Source organism: Phalangium opilio, unplaced genomic scaffold, assembly GCF_054372755.1.
Source record: "Phalangium opilio isolate 3A_F unplaced genomic scaffold, DU_Popi_V2 ptg000014l_1, whole genome shotgun sequence".
NCBI lineage: Eukaryota > Metazoa > Arthropoda > Arachnida > Opiliones > Phalangiidae > Phalangium > Phalangium opilio.
The window spans coordinates 3,977,949-3,993,019 of NW_028324149.1; the positions used below are offsets into that span (position 1 = coordinate 3,977,949).

General features: G+C 36.6%; 1 protein-coding gene, 1 long non-coding RNA gene and 1 other non-coding gene across 3 annotated transcripts in view; 2 read left to right on the forward strand and 1 right to left on the reverse strand.

Annotated features, from left to right (window-relative positions):
* The window catches only part of LOC149705200 (uncharacterized), a 116,004-nt gene that overhangs the window by 18,261 nt on the left and 82,672 nt on the right, over window positions 1-15,071 (reverse strand). The gene's annotated exons all lie outside the window — the stretch shown is intronic.
* On the forward strand, window positions 2,392-5,635 carry LOC149705202 (uncharacterized). The gene has a single exon (XM_089865412.1). The coding sequence runs from the start codon at window positions 2,460-2,462 to the stop codon at window positions 3,360-3,362; it is 903 nt and encodes a 300-aa protein (XP_089721538.1). The 5' UTR covers window positions 2,392-2,459; the 3' UTR covers window positions 3,363-5,635.
* TRNAL-UAG (transfer RNA leucine (anticodon UAG)) lies at window positions 8,088-8,169 on the forward strand. Its single transcript has one exon. It is a non-coding gene; the product is annotated as a tRNA-Leu (tRNA).

Genomic DNA, 15,071 nt, shown 5'->3' on the forward strand with positions numbered 1-15,071 from the left:
ATATTTCTTATATCTATAGTTAGAAAGGTCGTTGGTTGGAGAGGTTTCTTTTCTTTGGACTTGAAGGTATCTATTTGAATGATACCAGTTGGGTAGTTTCCGCAACACTGACAAGTGAGGGGCGTAGTTCAACTGTCTTCAATACACCTTAACCGTAACAGATGGCAGCGTCTTGTTCAACTACGAAGAAAATATTCAGGTGGTCGATCGGGGAAAACCATATCAAATGGTTTTTCAGTATTTGCGAAATCTTTTTCAAGAATTTCGCGGATGCTTTTGAAATTTTTGGTTGGATTTTGTTATTTTAAATACTTAATTTTAAGCATTTATTTAATGTTTAAAATTATTAGTGTAAATATTAATTATTTTAATAATAGATAACCGATATAATTTGGTTTTGTTTAGGATATGGTGCAAATATATTTAACTAAATAAACAAGTTTAAAGTTAACCCTCCATGTATGGGTCTTGAAAAGTAGATCCTGGGTTTTTTTCCAAGCATTTCAAGTCTTTAACCTCTGGCTTGACAATGTACTGTAACCAAAGGCATTACATAAGTTTATAACATACGATCCATAAGTATGACACTATGTATACTTCGTAATGCTAGAAACGTACAGACAATTGCCTACACTCGGTTAGTTTTGGAGTCCATCTAGTCCTCCTAGCCGCTTTACAAGAACCTATGACCTCTCTCACTTCGTGACAAGCTCCAGTTTGTAACCAGTGACAAACTTATCTTATGTACTTATGGCAGTAGTAATGTAACTAAACAATGGCAGGGTTAACTTTTGCAAAGCGAGGCGCTCGAGGGGTTTTTTTGGTTATAGAAGTCAGTGGCCTAGTTATCGTGAGAACCATTTTTTTATGGAAATTATTATGTCTATATGGCTGTGAAATTTAAGATTATTTGTTTTGGAACGTAGGCGTATGCTCCGGTAACCCCGCTAACAATCTCATTTATTCGTCTTGATTTTGGGTGTAAGATAATATGTTTTCAAGCCTAACAAAGATTGAAGAATATTTGCTGAAGATAATTCTTTATACCATAAGTAAATTACCACATTATCGCGTGCTAGGGAGGGGTAAGTCATAAAATTCGCGGCACTGTCCAAACGTAATTTCGTCTCTATGGTCTACAAATGACGTAGGTTCCGACCTTGGGCCCCTCCCTCTTTTTATAACTGACCTCGATATTAAAATGAACGTAAGTCGATAAAAAACGGGTCAACCGGTATTGTATCTTTGACCTTAACGAATGCTGTTTACGTTAATGTTACGGATTAGCGAAACCATCATCGGGGGTGTTAAAAACATATTACTAAATCAATAGAGACCTTCCGATGAGATCATAGTTGTACCTAGCGTCGGGTGTCACTAGAATGCATTTAGGCCTTAAATGCCTTAATCATAGCGCCAGACAGACGACGCTACGTTCCTTAGAGTTATTAACACGTATCTTTCGTCTATCTCGCAAAATCGATATCAAAAGCCGAGTGCAACTTGTCCTCGGTGCGAGTGAACCGGCCGCTTCATTGTTTCGTAATACAAAACACTACCCGCGTTCTCACGAATGTTCGTGATTCGCGTTAAAATGATCGCTAAGGAAAATTAGACTTAAGTAAACTTAAGATCTAACGTCAAGAATTGCTTTTCATACAATTAAGGGTTCAATTAATAAGCCGAAATGACTAGTCAATTAAAACTATTTGGTACTTAAAATGGATGGTTTGGATTCAATAGACGTAGTGTTTATCCCCTCGAAATTGCAATTTTTTTTCCTTTCACTTAATCTGTCCAATTTAAGTTAAGGTTAAGATGTTTAGTAGGATCTAAACTATTAAGCCTCCATTAATTAATAAGTGTTAATTTAATTTTAATACTATTTTTCCTGTTATCGTTAATAATATAATAAAATGCATTAATTGTTGAGAAATGATGAGATATTGTATTTGTAAAAAGTAGCGTGAAGTTTTATCGAACGAGTGTAGACCGCGCCACGCGTCCGCGCGCGCCGCAAGATGCGAAAATTTCGCTTTCCACGCTTCACGTGAACGTTCGAGTATAGGGCGTGAGCGCGCTCTTTCCGACCAATCAGCCTTCGTTCGTATCACCTGATTGTGGGACGATGCGCTGTGGAGGAAACGGGAATATGCCATTATTTTTAAGGGTAAATTAGCGAAAAGCCCTTAAAAAGTGTGAAATTTTAGGCCTAAAAATTAAGCGGAGCCTAGTAATTAAGCTTAATATTCGATAAAGTAACGCGTGTTTAATTTGAAATAGGTTTTTCGTGGACAAAATGGTTTTTTTAAGAGGAACTATTTTTTCGAGCCTACTGACGGCCGTGACGTAGGCAGTACGTCAGACGGAGGAAACTGGTGAATTTCCCGCTCGACGCTAGGCAGACGATAGAAAACCGGTACTGAGTAAGAGGGTTACTTATAGGGCCGAATCGCGAAATGGCGAATACGATTGTCGAATGCCCTAGGCGAGTGTCGTACGCTGGTTCGACTAATATTTGCGAACAAAAATCTAGGCGAGTTAGTTACGCGGGTCAGAGTAGCGTAAACGTTGAGCTAGTACGCGATAAATCGGGAAAAACGCAGTCGGATTTATTAGCGAATAACCCCGTTAAGCATCGGGCGTCACTCGCTACCATAGCCGCGGAACAGCACCAAGCTCACGCTACCGGCTCCTCGATTCAGAACTCGCTTCACCACCACTCGAATAACGCGATGTTGGACGGAATTATAGTCAGCCGCGGAATGGATTCCAACAGAAACAACAGGAGATCCACCAGGAACTCCGAGGATGGCTTCAACTGCTCTCAACAGTCCATCCTTAGCGCGATGGATCGTTTCGTCAAGTCCGTCAATAATATGGACGCGACCGTCCTGATCCCTTCACGCCTTCGCGACATGGATTTCGATAGCAACGTGGCCCTGAAGGGGGGTCGCCCGCCAGTCGGATTAAACAATCCGGATTTGTACAGTTTCTACAACATGTTGAAAGACGTGAAAACCGAGCTTCTATGGGGCAGCGCTATGGGCGCCGCTTCCAGCATGTTGGGACCCTTGTCGGCGGTCAGCGGACGTTCCACCCCTCACCGTAGCCATACTAGGCAACCCTCGGACGATAGCCTCGGAAGTACGGGCTCCGCGTCCGACCAGGACACCGACAGCGACATAGACTCGGTACTGACCGACCGGGATTCCTGCAGTTTGGACGAACAGACCTCTCACATCGCCGTGGCGTTCCGATACCATTTACAAGGATTACATAGCATTCTTCATCAATTGGCGGACTCCGCGGATTACTTGGCCGCGCGTTATCAAGCCGAAGTCGATTCCTCGTCTCTTTAAGTGCCGTAAGCTAAAAGGACTCGTCCTGAATTTTTCTACGTTAAATATTAGGGCTTCGGGCCCCAGGGAAAGAGCGACTCGCCTTCGCCTACCCCCAACCCCAAAACCCTAAAACACTGACTTTACCAATCAATGACTGTGATTTGCGAAAGACTTAAAAACGAAACGTCGTCGCGAGCCGAGTGTGAAAAAAATCCAGGGCCTTGGCCTCGGGGATTCCGAGGAAAGTATACCTTACCATTTAATTAATTTCTCTCCTTATTTTCTTACGTAATTGTTAAAGATATATTTTTAATATTAGCTTTATTTTTAAAAAAAATTACCACCCTTTCTCCCCCCGTAGTACCCCCAAAAATTAAAATTCGGCCTTAAATATTTCTCTTCCTACGTTAAAAATTAAAGTTCGAAATGTTTCCGGATTCAATCTCGACATTGTCACCTTTCCACGTAATCAAAATTTATAAGGTACAATATAAAACGGTTCCTAAAACCCGCACGGACGCGTTTTTGGATAGTTTGAGGTCATTTAATTTATGTAATCTTAAAAAAAAATATATGAACGTTATTTAGTTTCGAAAAATAGTCAACTATAAACGTGTTTAAATGTAATAACTAGCAGTTTTGACCCTCGCAGTTCCGAAATAACCCTCAAGTTTTTCATCAAACTAATTTTTCTCAATTAAATTATAAATCTTCAAATCTTTTTAAGCCCAAGGAGACAAACGGAATAATTTTAAGTAAAAAGATGTTTTGGTGTAAAAAAAATTTCGTAACCTAGATTAATTTTTTTTTATATATATTATTTTTGCCCCCCTGATTAAAAAAAAATCCTTGATGCAACAACCCTAAACGTTAGCTTAGAAAAATGAATGAGAAGTGGCTGGCGCTGTGGCCAAAATATGTGTGCCACTAGGCTGTTTGTTCTGCCATTACGAATATCTGTGCTAAGGCTCTAGCCCCCCATTTTTTGGCAGTTTCAAATACTAAATAACTATTAAAACTGTTTTAAATATTAGGGGCCAACTATAAAAACGTACTGTGATTTATCTGTTAATTTTTTTTTTTTTTTTTAAATTTCTTTAAATTACCGATTAGTTGTTGCAAAAATTAAATATTTGAAACTGAAACCAAAACATCATTTTACATATTTTGAGTTGAGAAATATATTATATTATAAACGTGTAACACCTTTAAAAAATCCGACCAAAATTATCATAAAAATCTGGACAAATTTAAATTTTATTAAATATACAATAATAGTTTTAATAATTTTCCCCCAAATTAAATACACACACGTTAAGCCTGGATGGTTTAGTTTTGCGCTGCTAAAACTAATGGTACGACCCTCCAGGCAGGTAAAAACATCGCGATAGGTAAAATCCCCCCCCCCCCAAACACACGAGTTATTAATGAATTATTTGATAATTATTATTATTTATTTATATATATATATACGGTTTCTTATTGGTGGTATACGCTGGGACCATAATTTATAACAAAAAATAACATCCAAAAGACCAAAATGTTAAATAACGACAACAACTTAAGACAGACATTTATACTGCAACCATAAGTCTTCTCTAGGTATAAAAAAACGTTGCCAAAAACTATGGGGAAATCAATTTTTTTCCAAAATACAAGGAGGATAAATATTTTAGGGGAAAGAGGAGGGGAAATTTTGGAAACCCCTTATCTCGTCGCGTCGTGTATGAATGCCGCGTTGAAAATAATTTTTTTCCGTCGAAAAAATAATTTTCCGAATCTGAAATTGTTATTGACGGAGGTTTTTTTCCTTTACCCCCCTCTTACTTGAGTGTGTTTGTTTTTCTCAAAAAGAATAAACTAAGTTTGTAAATAATGTATATATTAACCAAACTGTTATTACGAAAAGAAAGAAAGAAAGAAAAAACACTAATAAGATCAATTTGGAAAAAAGAAAAACCAATTATCAAGATATACACTCAATTATGAACCTATTCTTTTCAAGGTCAATTTGTTTTAAATAATTTGAACGTTTCTATTATAAATATTCAGCTCATTCGTACCAATTATTATAATTTTTTTTTTTATTATTATTATTATTATTATTTTTTTTCTCAAAATTATTTAAACTGTTAAATTTAAAAAAAAAAGTTCTGTTTGTAAATTTTCTTTTGTTAAATTTTTACTGTACCGGGGCATTTAAAGAATACAACAACAAAAAAAAACAGTTGGATATAGAAGTGTAAACACTTTGTATTTCTGTGGTTTATTAAATTGTTTGCCATAGAAAATTATGTCTCAATATTTTATTTGTAAATAAGACTTCGTAATTTTAAGCTTACAAAGAGAAGCCTTGCAAGGTTACTCTATTTTTAGGTTGCCTTTGCCTTAACCGAAACGAAGTATTAGGTAACTGGTTATTTATATTTTGAATGAAAATTCAGTAGCTTAAAATGTAAAATGTTTTTTTAAGTTTTTATTATTAATTTACGAGGTCATTAATGGCAACAGTTTTGGAGGTCAATCAACTGAAGGATCTTAGGAGGTAACTCGTTTATTAACAAGGATTAGTTACTTTAACAAGAGCAGATACACCTGAAGCGAAATATGTATCAAGAAGGTTCCCAATCCCATGGTCGTTACGTTTATCCAAGTCAATTGTTTTTCCCACGCTGTTTGGAAATATTATTGGCCCAAAAAATAGCTACTAAATTAGGTAGGCCTTCTAATGTAAACAATGAACGACCTTAATAGGTGTGAATATTGTAATATCGTTATTCAATATGTTTTATTCCTAAGATAGAATATTCTAGAACAGCTGGCGCATCGTCGTATCGTATTGCGTGCGTTTAATAGACTTCATCATAAGTTTGTTTTTTGAGCTTACGCTGTAATTCACTCTAGAATCGAGAGACGTGGATAGGAGGGAGGGGACGGTGGGTGTAGGAGAGAGAGAGAGAGAACGTTGTACCAGTACCCCTACGGTCGTCCCAATTCACCTTGGCGCATGCGCTAGACTACTACGAAACATCGCCTGATTCTCTTCTCACCCGTTTGACTACGAACATTGCGCCGCCGCGTTCTGCACCCAGGAACCTTTTTCTTATTTTATTAGACACGTCGTATTATACGAGGCTATTACTTTAACCTACCCCGTAGTAGTTGTTGTAGTAGAAGTCGTGCCACAGTCCGGCCGTTTTTCGGTTTAGTTACAGTTCACATTTTTCTTTTCTTACACCATCTTAACTTGAAAACCATTATTTTCTGGGCAAGATCTTTTGAGGGGGACCACAAAAGTGTCCCTCAGGTTCAACGAACTCTATTTTAAGATCCAAACTATTCTAGACTTTCTAAAAAGTTAATTTTTTATATAAATTATTAGGATGATATGATGGTTTATGAGGAGGGTAATTGTGTCTGTCTGGTATTAATTTTGGATAGGTTTTCTTTTCTTGTTTTATTTTGAAGAGATAATTGAATAGCTCCCTCTTAATTTTTTCCGACTATAGGCGGCAGAACGATGTGGCGTTATTAAGGGCATGGCTCGACATCTTGTTATTTTTATAGCCTATGTCTAGGACTTGTGTAATGATCCGAGATATTATTTAGTTTCACACCCCGCCAACACGCGCTTTGCGAGTATAATGTAATTGACACTGGTGGTGGGTGTGTCGTAAGGTAACATTTTAATAGCTCGCGGGCTCTTCGAAGAATGAACTCGCGATGAAAGAATATTTATAAAGGGTAATTATAGGACCAGTTGGAAGGTTCTATGGTCAATCAATATTGGGTCGAAAATGTTCTATGAAAATTTTCAATAAAAAACACTCTAATGAAGAATTTGGGGTGGGTCATCTTGTTTCTGTTGGCATTTCTACGAGAGAAACGTCATATGGGGAGATATTGGTACCGGAAACTGGCGAATTTTAACTATTAAACGGGGCTATAAAGTCTCGCAAGATAGAACAAACGTGATCCTCTACATATGATTAGACAGTTTAGCGGACATTTTGAATTCGTAATTAGACAGTCGCCAGTTTTTAAATCTAAGACAAAATTAAAAACAATTTAATTGCTGAAAGTGATCGTGATTGGATTACTTAATGAATGATCTAGCGAGATTGACAACTAATGTTTTGGTTTTTTAGCCCCGAAAACTTTGAAACTATTTTAGTAATTCCATCACGTTCGACAGTTTTTATCAAGTGAAACAAATTTCAAACATTTTAAACGTACAATTAAGCGGCCAGGTTAGATTAAATATACTTTATTTAAAATTATACAATAATCTTCGAGTTTCAACTCCCGTAATTTTAGCCATCAGGGTCAAATCCTTATCCCACGTTATGGCGGTCGTTTACCAAGTATTTTAGCCAAGGTTGCGTATTTTGATTTAGGCCTAAATTTTAAATGAAATCTGATTGGCTACCAGTGACGTAAATATTGTTTGTCACAACATCTATTACGACGTCAGAAGAATTTCCCTCTATTTGTTTGGCTTAGTTCAACTGGACCACTTTCTAATTATCATAGATTATATTTTTGGTACATGTTATAAACCTCAAAATATGAAAATAAAGCTATCGGTTGTTTGAAGTCAAATTTTCCGCGTGAAAAGATCGCGGAGCGACACTGCATGAAATCAATATGCTAGCGGCGCTACTTTCCTAACGAATTCGGCTCCCTCTCGCGTTATTTGTAGAAAACTAGGATTATAAATGCCTTTATCGCCGTTCGTAGCAAGGCAGCGTGGCCGAGTGGTCTAAGGCGCTGGTTTTAGGCACCAGTCTCTCCGGGGGCGTGGGTTCGAATCCCACCGCTGTCAGATAGTACTTTTGATTTTTTTTACAGGTTTATGATAAATTAATTATTAATGTCGTACATAAATACATTCCCGTTGGTTTTTTGGTCCTTTCCCTTAATTTGTTTTGTTTTCAGTTAACATGTTTTATTGTAATTTTAACTAATACTAAACTACATTAGAAACTCGTTAACTTATTATAAAACATATTAGAAACACGTTATCTAATAATTTAGAAAATTCAATATTATGAAGAAAGCTGCCAATGGAAACGTTATAAGCAATGGGTAAAAAGGTTCTGCTTTTGGAACATGTTGGATTTATCTAAGAACCACAAGTGTTATTTTTTTTTTTCATTTTTTTCAATTTCAAGCAAACGCCGATATGATAAAAGTATAGTACAATTGTACTACAGACGAGTGCAATAGCCTTTCGTCTTTTTTTTTGTATTCTTACAAAGAAAAGATGAAGAATGTAGACCAACAAAGTTTACATTTCATACAAGGTCAAGGTTACTACATTTTACCATTCATTTTTCTCAAGGAATTCTTCTAGAAATCTAAATATAGATTTTTTGCCACCGGTTCTTATTGAACTCTTTACGGTTTAAAGAAACGCTTATAGTTAGTTTAAATACCCCTTTATGGTTAAATTAAATTAAACTAATTGAGAACCAAGAAGGGAAGCGTTTAACAACCGCATTACATTAATTCAAAGTCAGCGAACAAAACCAGATGGGGATTTTTCAGACAGCAGAGCCTCACTGCTGCCTCTTTATATAGTTACGTCGTTCATTGTCGATGGGGAAAACCAGTTGGATTTCTGGACCATGGAGAACCCCGGGTAGTCAGATATTTGGGCCACGAAAAGCATCATCATCCCAATTCTTTCACCCATTCAATTTACCCTTGGAATGGATTCGACTTGTAAAGATGGGAGGGGAGGGGGGCAAAATGTTCTTCGCGGTTCACGGATTTCACCAATTTTAAACCATTTAAAACACTATAATACCATGATTAACCCCTATGCATTATGCTCGAACGCCCTTCGAAAGTTCCAATAATAGATACTGAACATAACCATGACCCTTAACTTAAAGCCCAGGGAAACAACGACAAAAATGGATGAAATGACGCGGACAAAGTAAAATAGATCACGGGTGTTCATTTTTGCAAGTAGTTACAATATCAAGCCAAAATAAAAACCAGATTAATTTTGGCCATCTCCTGTATATTTTTCCACTTTCTACACATTTATTTAGGTGACCCGATACAGTCTTCTCGGTATCTAGCCCACTGCCGACTGAGTCGAAGTTGAAGAATTAGCCCCCCCCCCCCCGCTTTGAGAGGCGCGCCAAAGAAGTTTTCCTCGGAGCTATCAAGTACCCGTACCGCGTCCGGTAACTTTCGTTTCATTTAAGTTTATTTCCGAGAGCTGCTACGCAAATATCAACACTGCACATGGATAAATGTTTTCCCCCTGTATTATTTCGCCTTATGGACAAGAATGGAGAGTCCCCGCCTATAATTATTTCTCTTAACAAGTCAAGAATCTCTGTTTTCATTTTTCAAAATTTCAAAATTTAAAATTCTTTCTTACGGAAATCGTATATTTAAACAGGTTTGAGCTATTGTTAAACTAACCTTAACTATTAGCTAACCAACAATGTATACATCGGTCAAACAGGTATGAAATCATAAGTTCATAACGATATGTTCCTCCATAAGTTTGTAAATTCTGGTTACAAACTGGAGCTTGTCACGAAGTGATTGAAGTAGGTCATAGATTCAGGGTAAAGCGATGTACGCCTGGTGAGGCGCTGCTGTCAAAGGCTTAGAACAGACTAAATAGGACTAGATGGAAGTGTGGCAAAATTAACCACCGAGTGTAGACAGCTTGTCGTTCTCCCAGAACTAGCTCGAGCTGTAATTCTCTAGCATTACGAAGTATAGATAGTGTCATACTTATCTTATAAACTTATGATAAAATTAATGAAAATATCGCGATAATCAGTTTCAGTTATCTCTTGCGAAAAATTTCAAATAATTTGGACAACAACATCTTTATTTACATCTCTGAAAACAAAGGTGAATCATCGTAATAATATGAGTTTTACAGGTAAATCATTGAGGGTTGGTACTGAAAAGGAGGTCCAAACTTTCATCAAATATCGGGTCGAGCATTTTTGCGGTAGGAATTAGGACAACGCCGGTACAGCGGTAGAATATTTCGAAAAGGACCCTCTCTCTCTCTCGCTCTGGTGTACGTTCAAATACCAGGAAAATTCCCTCTAAAAATCGAAATTTTTTAAAGGAAATTTTAAAGAATAAAAAGTGAAAAAGAAAATAAGTGAAAATCGTTTGAAAGAGAAAGAGAGAGAGAGAGAGAGAGAGAGAGAGAGAGAGAGAGAGAGAGAGAGAGAGAGAGAGAGAGAGAGAGAGAAACAGAGAGAGAGAAAGAGAGAGACATTTAAAGGAATTCTAAATTTAAAGCCCGCGGAGGACAAAGAAACTGGTATCGACATGGGAGGAAATATATTTGCAAGCGCGTTACTCAACCATTAAGAGAAAGAAACGAGTTTATTTATTACTTAATGATACTCTTATTGGTTAGACCATGAAATAATTTATTCATTTATATATATATATTGATTATCAACGGGTATACGCTATATTACAGAGGCGTGACTGGTCACTGACAACAACCGCTTTCCCTAACTAAAATAACTGACACATGCAAGAGCGACCGCGTCTTATACATCTCCTTAAGTTGTTACGTAGCCATTACAATTGTTGTATTGATATAGTGGTGGTAAATGTTGCTGGTAAATGTTACCAGCAAGTCCTTTCGTTTCAAGTCATATCTGATCCAAAATTCCACCGGAAGTTGCGTTCAGCTTTTTGCGATTTAATAAATTGTTCCCAATAAACATATTATAAAATTTATTTCTTCATCATTGTGTTATTTGTGTTGCGTAAGTAAATTTAAATTTTATTTAAAGTTTTCAAAGGTATCTCGTAACGATAACAAAGGCAATCCAGCAGATAAACAAGCTTATTCCAAATAAACGTCCTTGTAAGGACGTACGGTACAAGCTCGTTAACCGAAAGGACCGCTTCATTTCCAACAAAAACCAAAGTATCGAGATACAAATGCAATTTATCAGAAAATATATACCAAAATACGCGATTGAAAGAATGTTTCGGCCTCGGATTATTTATTTTTTTTTGGTAATATAACAATGTATTAAGAATATTCCCCCCATTCCAATTTCAGTTCCCTATTTGGCCCACTTTTCTCCGCTAAATCATAGCTATTTGATTCGCGAGGTTTGGGAACAACTGGGACTGGGAGTATTTACCAATAAATAAATAAATAAACAAAATTCAAGTTATCGATTAAACGTTTGTTTCTTAATGGGTGATTTATAAAATACGATATGGACATTAAGGGGATAAGCCTAACCACTACTTCAAAGAACTCTGACTCGAGATTATACCTTTGAATATTTTAACAAACCGGAATAATTTATTGTAATTAACTCCGCATTCTTTTATTTCTAAATTCGCCTAGCCATACTTAAGGAAGGTAATGAAACGGTAAATGGCCACACGCTGAGCAGTTTGTATCGAGCATTTTGTGGACTACAAAGACTTCAAAGTCCTTTTGTTTGAAACTATCCATATCTGACGCGTCTTTTGGATGATCCACATACGTCATAAGACAAAAAGGTGCTGAAGGCGGCAGAGACTCTATCTACAGCCGTCTTTCTACATGAAATTATAAAGCTACGAGAAGGCCAAATTGTCGTTAACTTATTTTAAACTAATGGCGACAGCGAGTTTATTTACGATTTTCCATAATTTTTAGAATGTTCTTAGAAGCGCACGCGTTTGATGAGCTTATCTCACGCGATGGGATTTTTCAAGGGCACAGTCATGTTAATACGCCTGCCTAGGAATAAACACAGGCTTCCTATCATAAGTTTATAAGATATGTTCGTAACTTCGTTAAGTAATGCTAGAGACTTAATGGAGCTCGGCCCCTGTTTGTCGTAGCCCTAAGTTTTTAGTATGGTTGGACGGGGGACAAATTGGACTATAACATACTCAAAGGGCATCCCCGTATCTTTAGTAGAACCAGAGTTACGAGCCTTCAAAGTTCAGTGTTAAACATCATAAGTAACATAATAACAACAAGTGAGACGCAATTGGCGAAATACGGATGATAAGTACAATGAATGAAGACGTTTCAGTGAAGATAAAACGAATAATCTTTAAACGAACTAAAAGTTCAATTTAATGACGATGTACAGGGAGGAATTCTGATGGCAAAGCGTGAAATTTCTCAACGCCTGATTGCGTAGTTTCGGGCTTTTAACCAAAATATTTCCTCGTCAAGATGAACCTTCTCCTTCATATTTAACCATTTTCGCAATATACCCTACGTAATTATTATTATAAATGATTCAAAAATCTTTTCGCAATTAAATCAAATTTTAATGCGATACGGGGTCCGTGGCTTGCCTGGGAAAATACGTCAAGTTTTTGGTCCTTACACTTTATCGGGATAAGTCGACTTTAAAATATAGGCGATTAAAGTGGGTAATTTGTTGGGGAATTCCCAGCACATAGAAAGTTATCTTTTTTGGAGTCGGGCTTTTAATATGAAGAGGTCTCAAATTGAACTTTGCAATTTCTGAACATTATGGCTTTAAGCCTTTGAAATACGTCGATCGTCTTCTTAGAGCCACTCCTCAATTATAATACATTTATCAAAGAGAGTTCTCATTGCCATCGATAAAATATGGTTCAATACACCATTGAAAATCATGGGCTATTATACTGCTTCGATTATTTTTGACCTTTCAAAATTGGCCTTCGCATCCGCCGTCTATCATACGCTACACTTTTTTTTTTTCAATTCAATGGCTGCCGTCTAAGACGACTTTCCAATCCATTACGTCATAAATTAGTTAAAAAAAACCTAGTATCGTATAAATTGTACAACGGCACGGGCGACATCTGTTAGAGACATTTTTGTTAATTTGCTTAATTACTCGAGCCCAAATCTGACGAAAGCCCAAGTGTTTAGTATCCTTGGAAAGGTGAGAAATAGGGCTATAACATACTCGAAGGACTTGACCGTATCTCTTAAGGAACCAGAGTTATAACGTTTAGTGTCGTTAAGAATGGGGAAGCTGAGTTATTTGTTTCGAAGTCAAACTTAAACCGCCATTGTAAGGTGTCATCGCATCGGATTATTTTGATGTTTTTTTTTTTTTTAAATAGAGTCCGCGTTTATTCGATTGGACTTTAAAAATTAGCTTCTTTATAAGTTTTGGGTTCAGTTCTCTAGATGAAGAAGCCGGTCTTTGGCGAGTGAAGGGGTAACGACCTTCCGGCGGATTTTCCTTATTTATAAGACGGACAAACAAGTTTAGATTCCAAAATACTCTAGAACGAGTAACGTCGCCAAGGGGCTCGCTACGATTTGCTAAAATATAACTTAACCCCCCCCCCTCGCTTCGTACTATTAAAGGTAACACGGCGCTCGGCTATTCCCGCGCCACTACACTAAAACTCGTCAATTAAAAGAAATCAACTAAGAAGAATTAATACAACGGTAGTGACATCCTACATTGGAAAATTAATTCCACTTTAAAAAGGCATGATAATTGATTCGAATGGTCGGAAAATAGTTCGAATGGTCGGAAGATAATTCGAATGGTCGACAAATAATTTGAATGGTCCGAAAATAAAAGTACCAAAAATGAAAGTTATTTAAAATGTTTCTAAGCGACAAGGAATTTCCATAATATTAATATTTGACATTAAAATAGTCCAAAATGTCAAAAAGATGGCATTTGAAATAGTTCAGAGCGTTAATAAATTTCGAAGAAGAGAGCGTTTCCAGTTGATGGGTCCGACGAGGCCACTGACACCTAGGTTTCGTTTCGCGTTACTGATCTTATGACAAATTATCATCGTCATTCGTCAGGAGTGTACAAATAATTCCAAGCATAGACAACAGAAAGTGGTCATTTGATATTTGACGGTGAGCATTTTGAAATGAAAGAGTGACTTCTTCCGTTGAACATTCGGTTTTGAAAATTAAACCAGTGTTATTAATGTTGTCGCTAGTATGTTGAGACCATTCCGAAATGGGGCGCCTTCATCAAGGTTATCTTCACTTTGTTTGAAGAGTAACAATATGGTCTCAGTTGGTTCGTTTTCACAGCGCTTCTGCAGATATATTTACGTACGTATGTATGGGTAATCACTCTAGCAGAAAAAAATCTTTTTTAAAAATTCCTTCGGAAGGTAAACAGGAGGGTATGATGTACGCGTAATGCTCGTAATATTGTAAATATGAGTAATTTTCCTTCTAGGTTCCGGTCGATGAGTTGAACTTACGAGAATAAATATTGTTAATGTTTTTAAGCGAAATTTAATTCTGCAATATCTTCATTTTTAGCAACAAACTGCAAAAATCGCGACCCTAGCAACTGCCTCACCATTACCTTTGCAAATTAAACTTACGTAAAAATCGCAATGTACTATTATAGAAAAACGTACAATCTGTTAAATTACCAACGTCATTCTTGAAATTTTTTTGAAAGATAAGTTAGAACTTATATTGGCGTTTTTAATCGTAACTTTATTTTAAACATACTTAAATCTAATGATAATTTACAATGCTTTCTCGTGACTTTACCTCGTCCATTGTTATTCCAATAATCATCTTCACTAAAGCGTGAAACTGTTTCCTTACGAGGAATTCTACAATTTCTTTTTTTTCCCAAAACCGCACCAAGAATTTACCTATTTATACAGTGCATTATTAAAAGGAAGCGAACGGGCTAAAGTTTTTTCCCTAAACCTTGGTATAGATGTATATTTTCAGATTCTACACGTCACTAATTT